Source organism: Syzygium oleosum, unplaced genomic scaffold (genome assembly GCF_021117445.2).
Source record: "Syzygium oleosum isolate NSW1041296 unplaced genomic scaffold, Sole_v2.1 Sole_v2.07, whole genome shotgun sequence".
Classification (NCBI taxonomy): domain Eukaryota; kingdom Viridiplantae; phylum Streptophyta; class Magnoliopsida; order Myrtales; family Myrtaceae; genus Syzygium; species Syzygium oleosum.
Genome location: NW_026607491.1, coordinates 2,263,452 through 2,278,332, shown reverse-complemented (window position 1 = coordinate 2,278,332; position 14,881 = coordinate 2,263,452). Strand labels below are relative to the sequence as shown.

Genomic DNA, 14,881 nt, shown 5'->3' with positions numbered 1-14,881 from the left:
TCCTTAAACTTTGGCTCAATGTGCAATTTGATCAATGAACTTTTAATTTGTTTAATGTAGTCATTGAACTTTAGCTTAATGTTCAATGTGGTCCTTGAATTTTTAATTTGTTCAATGTCATATCTGAACTTTTGGTATATGTTCAATTCAGTCCCTGAACTATATGAAAATGTTCAATGCAAGTTTACGGATCAAATTGCACATTTGGCCAAAGTTTAGGAATTGTTTGTGTCGTTTTGTCATTTTTATAATGGCTAAGTTGAAACCTGGGACCACATCTCCGTATCTAGTACTAATTTTTTAAAAAATAATTCGAAGCTTATGGACTTATCATTTATATGTTTTATAAGTTGACTTCGAATTAAGTGAATTTAAGATAAATTTGTTTCATTTTTATTTTCTTATTAAGTGGATTTTAGATAAAATCGTTTCATTTTTATTTTCTTCTTAGTGGATTTTTTAAAATGATTTAAGATAATAAGAAGTAAATATGTTGCTTTCGATAAATTGTAATTTTTTATTTTCTAAAGATTGGGGAATTAATTTAGGGAAAAAACCACCAAAAACCCCAAATTTTGCCATCTGTGACACATTTACCCCAAACTTTTTTTTGTGACACCAAAAACCCCAAACTTTGCTATTTGTGACACATTTACCCCAATATACTGTAGCCTAGGGTATTTTAATCTTTTTCCCTTTTTCTATTTTTTTTCTTTTTACCGGCAAGGCTGCCTTCGCCGGCGAGGTCTCCGGCGACCTCGCCGCGTAGGCGAGGTGCCGCGCCTCGCCGGCGTTGGGCGAGGGCCCCGCCTCGCCGGAGTCGGGCGAGTGGACCCTCGCCCCGCCCGTGCGAGGTGAAGGCCGCCCTCGCTCGGGCGGGCGAGGGCGACCCTCGCTCGACGCCGGCGAGGGCCGCCTCGGCTCGACGCCGGCGAGGGTCGCCTCGCCCGGGCGAGCGAGGGCGCCCTCGCCGACGCCCTCTCGCCGGCGTCGGCGAGGGCGCCCTCGCTCGCCCAGCGAGGGCGACCCTCGCCCGACGCCGGCGAGGGCCGCCTCGTCGGATCCGGCGAGGGGGCCCTCGCCGGCGGCCGAGCGAGGGCGGCCCCCCGATTCTGGCGAGGGCGACCCTCGCCGCGCGCGAGCGAGGGTCGCCCTCGCCGGACCGGCGAGGGCCGCCCTCGCCTAGGGGGCGAGGAAGCCCTCGCCCGACGCCGGCGGGCAGCCTCGCCCGCCCGGCGAGGGCGCCTTCACCTCGCCCGGGCGGGAGAGGTCCTCGCCCGGACGCCGGCGAGGCGAGGGTCGCCTCGCCCAACGCCGGCGAGGCGCCGCCCGGGCGGGCGAGGGTCCTTCGCCCGACGCCGGCGAGGCGAGAGCCGCCTCGCCCAACGCCGGCGGGGCGCCTCGCACTGCGCGGCGAGGTCGCCGGAGACCTCATCGGCGAGGGCACTTCTTGGAAAAAAAAAAAAAACAGAAAAAAATAGAAAAAGGGAAAAAGACTAAAATACCCTAGGCTACGTATATTGGGGTAAATGTGTCACAAATAGCAAAGTTTGGGGTTTTTGGTGTCACAAAAAAAAGTTTGGGGTAAATGTGTCACAGAGGGCAAAGTTTGGGGTTTTTGGTGGTTTTTTCCCATTAATTTAACATATCATTTCTGTCATTCTTAGTAAAAGAACATTTGGAATTGAAGAAATTATATCATTTAGACAAAAAAAATTGTATCAATCTTAGTCATTTATGTGCTTTTAAATTTATAAAGTAAAAAAATTATATTTTATAAAAAGTAGGTTATAAACTAGCTACTTATGATATGTAGATCATTTCAAACAATGGGTGTTCTGAACTCCCTTTTTTATGCCTCACATATTAGACAATTTTTGTTTAAAAGATTAAAGAAAAAAAATATACTCACTATACATCCATTCATCTCACTAATAGAAACTAGAAGTCCGTACATTTTAATGACTGGGTTATTGAAAATTACCAAACATTTGCATATTCTCCCTCTTAGATGTACATCCAAAGGCTATTCATGATAAAGCTTTCGATCTTAACAAAAATTGCCAAAATAATTTTGTATGTTGCTATTCTCATTGAGCTAAGAGGGGGAGAGTTGAGATGATATATTGTACTCTATAAGTGCTTTTTTTTGCCCATGAAGTTGGTGAAGGATAAGCAATTAACATTTACATGGACCCACCTATGCAAGTATATCTTCTATCGATTATTCAACTCTTGATTTAACTTTTTCATTGTAGATTTTAGGCACAATGATATTATCGATGAACATCTTTGGATAAAAAATCTACATGCACAATAATCAATACTTCTTCATTAAAATCTTGATACGTGTTTTCAATTAACGTTATAAGATTTTTTTTTTTTGGGGATGACTTTTCCCTTTGTCTTTTAGCTTGAACCCGACCCATGCATTTAAGAAGACTTCATCTAATACAAAGCGCATCGATTTTTTCTTTAATATGGTCCAAAAGCTGCTCAATTAAATATTAGTACATAGCAAATTTGCATTTTCAACTATAGTAGACTACGATATATTTTATATCCTTACATTATCTAACATATAGTGTGCATTTATGGCAACATCAACATTGATAGCTCTTCGACTTTTATTGTTTATTTGTCTTTGGGCTCTCCGAAACTCATTGAATGAAACTCCTTCTAGTCACCGTTCTAGTTGGTGCGTTGCAAATTGTGGACATCACTCATACGCAAAATTAACTAAATGTGACTGTGGGTGATTGAAGGAAAACATCGCGCTTTCAGGTTTGTGTGTAATGAGAACTCTATTTCACCAATCGCCAGACAAATAAATTGCTTTAAGTTGAGAGAGATGGAGAGTTGGAAACGAACCCTAGATGGGCCATCTTGAAGATTCTAATATCTCGAAAGAGAATACAGACATCACTTTCTTGGGCATTATTGCCACGATGAAGATTTTTGCTAGAGGACAAAACTCAATCGTGAGAAAGAAAAGGTGTGGTCGAGCACGAGAGACACAGAGTTCATTTTCTTCACCTAGAGATATCCGAACATGGTCGGTCCAATAAACAGAATTCATTGAAACGAGGACTGTCTGTAATGAAAACAAATCAATCCATCAACGAGCTTGTTCGTCTCCTCTTAATGGTTTAGCATGACATGTGGGACAAGAATACAAGTAAGACCGCCAGGAGTGGAAAATTTAGGGTTTGTTTGGTGCGGCTGACGTGGATGTGTTGTGTCGAAGTGCATGCCGTTTGGCGACACTAGCCTTTTAAGGGTACTATTGTTACGCATAATTAATGAGTTTGGTAAAAACTGCTGTGACGTTTCCGTGGTTATCAAAATGACGAAAAAGATAATGTCATTTTCATAGAGTCGTTGCCAACATTTATATTTCGACTATTAGAACATCTGCTTTCAAGTAATAATAATGTTGTTGTTCTTATTTTTACTATTAATGCTATCATAAAATTAACATCGTAATTTTAGTAATTGTTATTTTAAATTTCTGGAGAAGTTGCTATATGTTTCCTTCTAGAGAAAATATCATTGAAAATTTGAAATATACAATAATAATAACTATAATTATTATCAGTATCATTATTAAAATTAAAATTTATCTTTTCATTATTATTATGCTTTTATGAAAAATTAGGGTTCTTGTACGATACTTTAACTAATAAAATAATCTTTACAAACTTTAAAAGGTGCAACACCTCAAAATTTTCAATGTTTTTACTTCGCTAAATTTAAATATTTTGGGAAAAAAATTTGTCATATGATTGATATGATTGATCGATACTTCTCAAGTATTCTACCTAGTTTAAGTATAGCTACCAAATATTCGGGAGATCTTTCAAGCCGTACGTGTTTCCAATTGGAGAATGGGATATACGTTTCGGTGTCCCTTTACATTCGAGCCAAACAAGTTGCTTTTGCAGCAGATATGGGTTGATTTGCATATCTTGCGTCCTTCACCAATCACTAAATCCAATGGTGGACAAAGGCTTTTCGTGAACGACTTTTCTTCCGCTGACAATGAGTGCTTTTTGCAGTTCTTTTGAAATTGAATAGTACGTGATTACTACCTCAATGCGATGAAAAATTTCAAATTGATATTTATAATAAATTTATTAAAAATTAATTTTTAGATTACAAAAAATCACAAATCGATATATCTGTGGCAAATGAAGGGTAAAATATCAAATTGATACACCCGTCAATTGCCACATTACATCAAATTCAGAAATTTGATAATAAAATTTAACAGAAAGTAATGAAGGGTAAAATTATCATAAATGTATCAATTTGAGATTTTTAGTGGTCAAACAATTAGTTTAGGGTAAATTTATCACATGTATACCAGTTTGAGATTTTTTGGTGGTATTAATCCTAACTCAGGAGATGGATAAGAGTAAAACTCAAACATATTGTCGAGGGATTGAGACCCTTTAGAGTTAAATAATATAATCAAATCCTAAATTTAAGGAGAAAGTTATCGAATTAGTTCTAAGCCTATTGTATAGATACCAATTCAATTCTCAATTTTGCAATTTTACTGATTTAGTTCTAAACCTTTGTTTGAAATTTTATTGTAGTCCTTCCGGCCAATTTTCTCCAAAAACTGCTGATGTGGCGATATACCACATGGAGCAGTTGACGATGATTGGACAATCACGTTAATGATTTTTCGGCAAAAATTAGCCATTAAGATTACATTGGAATTTTGCATATAGGTTGAGAACTGAATTAGTAAAATTAAATTAAATTGACATTCGTACAATAAGTTTAGAATCAATTAATAAATTTGCTAAATTTAGGTTTACAACCCACCATTAGGGACATTTAAAGGTGTGCAAAGGAACCGGGAACAGCCCAGACAGCCTAGAACCGGCGGTTCCCGGTTCTAATTTACTAGAATCGGTGAGTGCTAGTCTAGTTCTCAGTTCTAGGTGTTGAATCGCCCACTCGCCCACCCAGACCGGATCGATAATATATATGATTATAAGGGAAAATATCACCAAAAACCCAAAACTATGCCACTTGTGACAAATTTATCCTGAACTTTTTTTTTGTGATATGAAAAATCCCAAACTATGCCACTTGTGACAAATTTACTTTGAACTTTTTTTTGTGACACGAAAAACTCCAAACTATGCCACTTGTAACACATTTACCATACAATACTTTGGCCTAAGGGCATTTTCGTCTTTTTCCTTTTTTTTTTTTTTTCCCTTTCTTCTCTCTTCCCTCCCCTAGCCATGGCGGAAGGAAGCCGGCGAGGGCCACCCTCGCCAGTGTTGGGGTTGGGCGAGGGTTGCCCTCGCCGGATCTGGTGAGGGCGACCCTCACCAGCGTTGGGCAAGAGTCGCCCTCGCCTGGGTGGGCGAAGGCACCCCTCCCCCAACTCAAGAGACCCTCGCCGGCGTAGGGCGCGAGCTGCCCTTGCTGGCGTTGAGCGAGAGCTGCCCTCACCCGCCTAGGCAAGGGCGACTCTCGCCCGATGACGGCGAGGGTCGCCTTCACCTGGGCGGGCGAGGCTGCCCTCGCCCAACCCCAACACCGACGAGGACCGCCCTTGCCGGCTTCCCTCCGCCATGGCCAGCGGAGGGAAGAGAGAAGAAAGTAAAAAAAAAAGAAAAAAAAACAGAAAAAGGAAAAAGACCAAAATGCCCTTGGGCTAAAATATTATGGGGTAAATATGTCACAAGTGGCATAATTTGGGGTTTTTCACGTTATAAAAAAAAGTTCAGAATAAATTTGTTACAAGTGGTATAGTTTGGGATTTTTCGTATTATAAAAAAAAGTTCAGGGTAAATTTGTCACAAGTTGCATAGTTTGGGGTTTTTGGTGGTATTTTCCTTAATTATAATTTGTAAGAAAACTTTCCAACCAAAAAAAAAGAAAATATTTTAAGAAAAATAAAAATCATAAAATTCATAATCTAAAGCTCAATGCCCATCAACTAGGTGCTTGTATTGTCTCACTCTCATCTTGTGTGAGTCGTCTCTTTATCTCTCACTCATTGTCTTGACCTCCAAGCTTAATGCCCATAGATTCACGACCTCGACTTTTGACTCCTATCAACTCACGGTCACGCCTTCGGCTGTTCATCGTTTCCCTCTCTCACTCTCGATCATCTCCATTTGCGGGAAACTTAATGGGACCGGTTCCATGTTATTGACAGGTAGTTCTCGATTCTAATTTTTTGGAACCAGTCCCTAATTGGCGATTTCTGGTTCTATGATGGGAACCACCCACTTGAACCATGCTCACCCCTAGGGACATTGGATGATCCAAATTTACTTTCCTTGTTTTCTTTTGTCTCACTTTTTCCTTACCATTTTTATCCCCTTTCCTTCTAGGGTCACCGAGGATGGAGCTACGGTAGGGAGTTGCGGCCATGACCGCCCAAATTTTGGGTCGCCACTTGCTCCTATTGGTCGCGACCCTCTCTGGTAGAGGCCGCCGTGCGGGCGAGGGGACGGAAGTGTGCTAGGGTTTTTTTTCGGGTCCGATCATTTTTCAAGGTAATCCAACTTTAAAGAATCCCAATCAATTCTTCCAATCAATTCTTCCATTCAAGCTTCACCCTACCCCTCCCTCGTGCATGTAGCAAATGCCTTCACGATTTCTTCTACGCTAATAGAGAGACACTCCAATGCTCATCATCACTACCCAATTGAATCTCATGTCATTCTTCTGGTGGAGAAAGAAAAGCAACCTCGCATGAAAATTCAGTTCTCTCCAATCATTGACACCGCACCAATTACAGGAAGGCGCCGAACTCTTCTCTTCTTTCTTTTCATCACGTTCGTCTATTTATCCGCGCCAAAGTTAGGGGTCCCACCTTTTGGACGGCGCATGATGATGTTGACCCCTCGCGATTGCGCAATCTCGCTCGTTCCCCTCGTTTCCGATTTTGAAATGTTCAAAAGGGCGGTTCGGTGATCCAATGATCCGCCGACCACCGCAACGCCTCCCCCCCCCCCCCCACTCCACAAAATCACCGAGCGGGTCCCGCCACGTCACGGGTTGGGCCGTCGGTCTCGCCACACATCGGGCCCCGTCCCATCAGGGCCGCACACGTGGCAGGGCCGTAGCCAGTGAGACGTCGCGGTCATTAGCTGTAAAGTCACCGACGTGCGGAGAAGCCAAACCCCCCACGGTCATTTAGAGCCTCGTGCGCGCGAGTTTCTGTTCTTTTACCGGCAACTGGCCATACCGGTTCCACTGCCGTTGGTTTAGGCGATATATAAAAGGGGGAGAGAGTGAGAGTGTGGAATTGAGAGAAAACTAAGAGTCCTTAAGAGAGTTGAGAGAGTGCGAGGATCGAGAAAAGAAAGAAAGAAGGATGGCAATCTATAGGATCGCGATCGGGGCACCCGGAGAGGCGAGCCACCCGGATGCGCTCAGGGCGGCGCTCGCCGAGTTCTTCTCCATGCTCATCTTTGTTTTCGCCGGCGAGGGATCCGGGATGGCTTTCAGTAAGTCGTCGTGCTGTTATTAGTATGTTTCTTGCGATTTTTTCATGAGATGGAACATCTGGCTGGATCAATCCTCATGGTTACGAGGCTATCCCTTTGATATGTGTTGAAAAGCACCCCTTGTTTTGAATATACAAGATAGAACTAAGCACTTGAGTACATAGGTATTTCTTATTGTTTACTATCAGTCTTCATTCTTTTTGTATATTGTTTACGATGGCCGGATCAATCTTCATGGTTACGAGGCCGTCCCTTTGATATGTATTGAAAAGTGCCCCGTGTTTTGAATATACAATATTGAAACGAGCACTTGTACATAGATATTTCCGTGATGGAATTGTGTTCGTGCATTTATGAATCATATATTCGCGTCATTTTGTTAGACAAACTCACTGACGACGGATCGACCACCCCGGCGGGTTTGGTGGCGGCTGCACTCGCTCATGCGTTCGGGCTGTTCGTGGCAGTGTCGGTGGGCGCGAACATATCGGGCGGCCACGTGAACCCGGCCGTGACGTTCGGGGCGTTCCTCGGTGGGAACATAACCTTGTTGAGGGGGATCTTGTACTGGATCGCGCAATTGCTCGGGTCGGTGGTGGCCTGCTTGCTCTTGAAGTTCGCTACTGGCGGAATGGTACGTTCAGTCAGATTTTCCCGAAAATCACTCGTGCAACACATGCATTACAAAATTGGATCTAGAAATACTTCGGAAGCCAACAAGAAATTATGAATTCCCAAAAAAAAAACATGAATTTTCTAATGGGTTGATGCCTTTATCATAAAGAATTCAATACTACCATTTCAAATTTGCTATTAAGTTTTCTTTATATTGAAAAACATGAGTATAATATCATTTAAAAGGTGAACACTAAGCATGAAACTTAATAACATTTCAACAATGCTATTGTTATTTATTTAGTTTTTTGTTTGATTATTTGAGTGCAGGAAACATCAGCATTCTCGCTCTCGTCCGACGTTTCCGTGTGGAATGCGCTGGTCTTCGAGATCGTGATGACCTTCGGCCTGGTGTACACCGTGTACGCCACTGCGGTGGATCCGAAGAAGGGTAATGTGGGAATCGTCGCGCCCATTGCGATCGGCTTCATAGTTGGCGCTAACATCTTGGCTGGCGGCGCGTTCGACGGCGCCTCCATGAACCCGGCCGTCTCCTTCGGCCCGGCCGTGGTCAGCTGGTCCTGGAGCAACCACTGGGTGTACTGGCTCGGCCCGCTCATCGGCGCTGGTATCGCGGCTCTCGTGTACGACAACATTTTCATCGGAGACAACGCGCATGAGCCTCTTCCGACAGCCGATTTCTAGGCTTTTTCCGTTAATCTCTTTTAATTCGGTGAAATGCAAAAATAATCGTCTTTTTTATCGGGCATGATAGAGAGAAGTTGGGCTTGTTACATTGTAACAAAATAGGTGTTGTCTGTGTCTTATATTTTTATTGTCGGAGTATGGTTTAAATGTTTCTTGTACTTTGTTAAGATCATGAGAGGTTTTGTTATGTTTGTTCTAGCCCTTTATCTTTTTCCACGTTTGAAAATCACTTTTTTTGAATGATCACTTGTATCGCATGAATTAATTGTTGAGGTTATCTCATATCGATTGTGGAAGGAACTGATGATCAGTTTATAAATATAAGGGAAAGCTTCAATATTAATTAATCAGTAGAAAATGTTATCATCATCGACAAAAATTTATGTCTAAATATTTTATATACAATGAAAATGTTTATTGTTCATTCATTTTTTTAATCGATACAAGCAATTATTTTTATATATTTTTCGCGAAATAAACAGAGCCGTAGTTCTAGTCCTTGCATTTAGCGATAATGACAACTTTGATTCAATATCCAATGTGGTTCTTAAATTTTTAATTTATTCATTGTGGTCACTGAACTTTACCCAAATGTACAATGTGGTCCCGTAATTTATATTTTTTCAATGTGGTCCCTCGAATTTTGGTATATATTCAATTTAGTCCCAGAACTATATGAAAATATTTAATAATGTCCTTCCATTAATTCAAACTCAAGAACAAAAATATTTGATATTTTCATAAAGTGTGTGGATTAAATTAAATATGTACCAAAAGTTCACAGATTACATTGAACAAATTAAAAGTTCATGGACTACATTGCATATTGGGGTGTAAATTAAAAGTTCATGGAATATATTGCACATTGGGGTGAAGTACAAGGACCAGATTGAACAAATTGAAAGTTCATGACCACATTACACATCGAACCAAAGTTTAAGGATGATTTGCGTCATTTTCCCTTACAATTACATAGTCTGGAGCAATTGTGTGATTAAAAGAAGAATACTATTTACCTCCTTGTTTTTCCAGCAGAAGCTCCTCCCGTCGTCTTCTAATAATTAATTCGAAAAGTTCTGTTCGGAGTATGGTTGAAATGTTTCTTGTACTTTGTTAAGATCATGAGAGGTTTTGTTATGTTTGCTCTAGCCCTTTATCTTTTTCCACGTTTGAAAATCACTTTTTTTGAATGATCGCTTGTATTAGTCATGGCCACGGGCCGGTTTCGGCCCGGAACCGGCCCGTTGACCGGGCCCGCGGTTCGGAACCGACAGTTCCGAGCTCGGTTCCCCAAAAAAAAAAAAAACCCCTGCAGTGCAGCAGGGCCTGCACGTCTGCAGGGCCCCACCCCCACCCATGCCCACCTCCTCCGGTCCTCCACGCCCTCCTCTCCCACCAGTCTTCCGCTCCACCCTCTCCTCCTCCGTCCACATCCCTCTCCGCCACTCCCACCCCCTCTCCGCCGCCGCCGTCCCCTCCACCTCCCTCCTCCTCATGCCCTCCTGGTCCTCCCACCCTTCCCTCCCTTGCATCGGCGTCAAGCTCGTGACCCACTTCCCCGGCAACTCCTCCGCGTTGAACCTGCCGGGGGTCCACGCCGTCTTCGTCCTCTTCAGCTCCCTCACCGGCCAGCCCCTCGCCACTGCGGACGCCACCGTGTTGACCCTATACCGCACCGCCTGCGTCTCGAGCCTCGCCTCCGAGCTCCTCTCGCGGATCGACAGCAAGGTCCTTATCATGGTCGGTCCCTCTTTCCCCCCTCTCCCCTGCGCCTCCTCCGGTCCTCCCCTTTTCTCCTCCGCCCGCCCCCCGTCTTTCCAGATCTGACCCCCGCCGCCGTCGCCGCCGTCGCCCCCGCCCATGGCGGCAGCCGCCGACGCCGACGCCCCCTCCTCCTCCCCTCTCGCTACCCTGCGCCTCCTCCCCTTTTCTCCTCCTCCCCCCTCGAACCGGAACCGGTCGGAACCGGAACCGGCCCGGAACCGCCGGTTCATACATGACCACGAACCGGAACCGGCGGTTCCTGAACCGTGGCCATGTCTAGCTTGTATCACATGAATTAATTGTTGAGGTTGTCTCATATCGATTGTGGAAGAAACTGGTGGTCAGTTTATAAGTATAAGGGAAAGCTTCAATATTAATTAATCAATAGAAAATGTTATCATCATTGACAAAAATTTATGTCTAAATATTTTATATACAATGAAAATGTTTATTGTTCATTCATTTTTTTAATTGATACAAGCTATTATTTTTATATATTTTTCGCGAAATAAACAGAGCCTTAGTTCTAGTCCTTGCATTTAGCAATAATGACAACTTTGATTCAATATCCAATGTGGTCCTTAAATTTTTAATTTGTTCATTGTGGTCACTGAACTTTACCCAAATGTGCAATGTGGTCCCGTCATTTATATTTTTTTCAATGTGGTCCCTCGAATTTTGGTATATATTCAATTTAGTCCCAGAACTATATGAAAATATTTAATAATGTCCTTCCATTAATTCAAACTCAAGAACAAAAATATTTGATATTTTCATAAAGTGTGTGGATTAAATTAAATATGTACCAAAAGTTCACAGATTACATTGAACAAATTAAAAGTTCAGGGACTACATTGCATATTGGGGTGTAAATTAAAAGTTCATGGAATACATTGCACATTTGGGTGAAGTACAAGAACCATATTGAACAAATTGAAAGTTCATGACCACATTACATATCGAACCAAAGTTTAAGGATGGTTTGTGTCATTTTCCCTTACAATTACATAGTCCAGAGCAATTGTGTGATTAAAAGAAGAATACTATTTACCTCCTTGTTTTTCCAGCAGAAGCTCCTCCCGTCGTCTTCTAACAATTAATTCGAAAAGTTCTGTTCGGTAAATTTAATTTCATACCCTTTCGATGCATGGCTCATTTCCATGCCTAGTTTTCATCAATCTTCGAAAATAATACAATTGTATAAAAAATACTGGTGACTGTACTATAACGTTTCTGGTAAGCATCCGAAATTTATAATTAAATCACCGGGGAACTCATCAAGGATCTAAAAGTAACGAATTAGAGAAATATGTTTCATTGAAAGTACATTTTGCGCATATTTCGGTGTAAGCATTAAATGTAGGTACGATATTTTAGGAAAATTGCACCATAAGTCCTAAATCCAATATCGAAATGCGATCGACTACTAAATCTTTTAATTAGTACAATTAAGTCCAAAACATTTATCGGAAATTGCAACTGAGTCCTAATCTTTTAATTAGGGGTGTGCAAAACGGAGCGCCCGAATTAAAAATCGCTTGGACCGGACCGAACCAGCTAGTTGGTTCCGATTTTAGGGAGTGTTGATCCCATTCTCGATTCCTAGAAGTGGAACTGATGTCCAGGCGGTCTTAATCGAACTAGACCGATCGGACCATACTAACTATATATACTTTTATTTATTTTTTTAAATTAGTAAACTGTAAACTAAATCCACGTACAATGCTTTCTTCTTATCTTCGCACCACAATGACTCTTCACTTATCATCGCTTCCGTCAATATTTTGAGATTTATTACTCTCTCTCATTGTGGTGGGAAGAAAACAAAAAAAGTGACCTGTTCCATTAGACTGGACCGGAGCGATTACCAACTGGTCTGGTCCTTGGTTCCTAAAATTGGGAACCCGTTCTCCTTGACACCGGACCGGAATGGGAACTAACCATCCTTACTTTTGATTGATTCAATTAAGTCCCAAACCTTTATCAAATATTCTAGTTAAGTCCCAAAACTCCTTTTAAAATGTACAATTATGGATATATCATTGGCACTTTTTAAGTGAAACGTTTGCAATTTTAGGTGTTCATCGAAAGGACTTCATTTTGCACCTTTTGAAAAAAAATAAGAACTTAATTGAATCAATTAAAATGTTTAAGACTTGATAGAATTTTGTACACAAGATTTAGGACTTGCCGCTCACTTTCCCTTGCTATGTTTGAAAGACCTTACAACTGCATGGAACTGCATTTAAGAAATTACAGGTCAAAATCTTGGAATTTTACAAAGCATCTACAGTTATAGTATTTTGGTCAATTTATTTGATTATTAGTTAAATAATCAATCTTTTTGTTTCTACAACTCATATTTACGGCAAGAGGGCAAAGCCCCGGCGTGGATATGCACAATCCTCTACAGGGTTTGCGTGGATATGTGGAACGATTTGATAATAAGCAAATATGGAAAAACCTTCGATACGATTAATCAATTGTATTTGGAATAACACTTATTTTGTTATTACTTAACATTAAGCACATTCAACGTTTAAAAAAAAAAATACATATATAGAATTCAAAGTCATTCAAAGTTAATGCGGAATTCCATCTTTTCTTGTTTTAATTTTTTTTAATAGGAAAGTTATTAAGTACTTCAACTTCTATATAAGCTTCTCATAAATTAATTGTTTTGGGCAAGATTTCGTGAAGTTCTCCGGAAAAGCGCTCTCTCGTCTTTGAGGGAAAGAAATCGTAGCACCCCTAATTCAATTTGACTCCACTTAAATATACTTGGAATTAGAAGATTTCATGCTTTTAGTCTGTTTGTTTCGCGAAAAATAAATAATTTAAAAAATATTTCCCTTAAAAAAGATCGCTTGAAATAATTAGTCAATGAAAATTAGTTTCATTACCGATAATATTTTATATCTAAACATTCTCGTGCATAACGAAAATATTTTTCGTTCATTCATTTTTATAAGCGATATAAGGGATCTTTTTTTGGAAATATTTTCTGAATTATTTATTTTTCGCGAAATAAATGGAGCCTTAGTGCAGCCTACTCGGGTCATTATTCACTTTTTTACCTCTTCTCATAATTAAGACTGATTACAAATGTATTTGGTAGAAATTAAATATAATTAACATGTGCACATGCGATTAATTATGGGGTCGGATTTTGTTCTATATCTACATGCATCATGAAAGGCATGTAATAATCAATTGTATTTGGAATAACACTTATTTTGTTATTACTTAACATTAAGCACATTCAACGTTTAAAAAAAAATACATATATAGAATTCAAAGTCATTCAAAGTTAATGCGGAATTCCATCTTTTCATGTTTTAATTTTTTTTAATAGGAAAGTTATTAAGTACTTCAACTTCTATATAAGCTTCTCATAAATTAATTGTTTTGGGCAAGATTTCGTGAAGTTCTCCGGAAAAGCGCTCTCTCGTCTTTGAGGGAAAGAAATCGTAGCACCCCTAATTCAATTTGACTCCACTAAAATATACTTGGAATTAGAAGATTTCATGCTTTTAGTCTGTTTGTTTCGCGAAAAATAAATAATTTAAAAAATATTTCCCTTAAAAAAGATCGCTTGAATTAATTAGTCAATGAAAATTATTTTCATTACCGATAATATTTTATATCTAAACATTCTCGTGCATAACGAAAATATTTTTCGTTCATTCATTTTTATAAGCGATATAAGGGATCTTTTTTTGGAAATATTTTCTGAATTATTTATTTTTCGCGAAATAAATGGAGCCTTAGTGCAGCCTACTCGGGTCATTATTCACTTTTTTTACCTCTTCTCATAATTAAGACTGATTACAAATGTATTTGGTAGAAATTAAATATAATTAACACGTGCACATGCGATTAATTATGGGGTCGGATTTTGTTCTATATCTACATGCATCATGAAAGGCATGTAAGCATACCATGCATAACCCCTCATTTTCTTTTTTGCCAAATTTGAATGCAATCAAGTTTGGACTTATCTACTGCAATTATTATTTTTGAAAAATATACACCAATAATATCAATTGCAGAAACAATTATCAACATGTTCATTTGTACAGTTCATAATCATGATCAGTTCTGAAATTTACTATACCAATAATCCAATGATACCAGCTCTACTTCCTACAAGGCACAACTCACACAGTGCACATCTGGTACGATTTTGGCTCCATGAATGGGGAGGGTGGGCGCACATAATTGGACGTATTACCGAGCTTGGAATGTCCAGGAATGGAAATTGCATAGATGGTAACACAATAACTCTTAACCTTTGGTCATTA

The 14,881-nt window shown here is 40.3% G+C and overlaps 1 protein-coding gene across 1 annotated transcript; it reads left to right on the top strand.

Moving 5' to 3' along the window:
- Nucleotides 1–7,313: 7,313 nt before the first annotated feature.
- LOC115682154 (aquaporin TIP1-2) lies at nucleotides 7,314–9,000 on the top strand. Its single transcript, XM_030606299.2, has 3 exons — nucleotides 7,314–7,490; nucleotides 7,874–8,124; nucleotides 8,436–9,000. Exons 1-3 carry the CDS (start codon nucleotides 7,358–7,360, stop codon nucleotides 8,808–8,810), a joined length of 759 nt encoding a protein of 252 aa, XP_030462159.1. The 5' UTR covers nucleotides 7,314–7,357; the 3' UTR covers nucleotides 8,811–9,000.
- The last annotated feature ends 5,881 nt before the right edge of the window (nucleotides 9,001–14,881 follow it).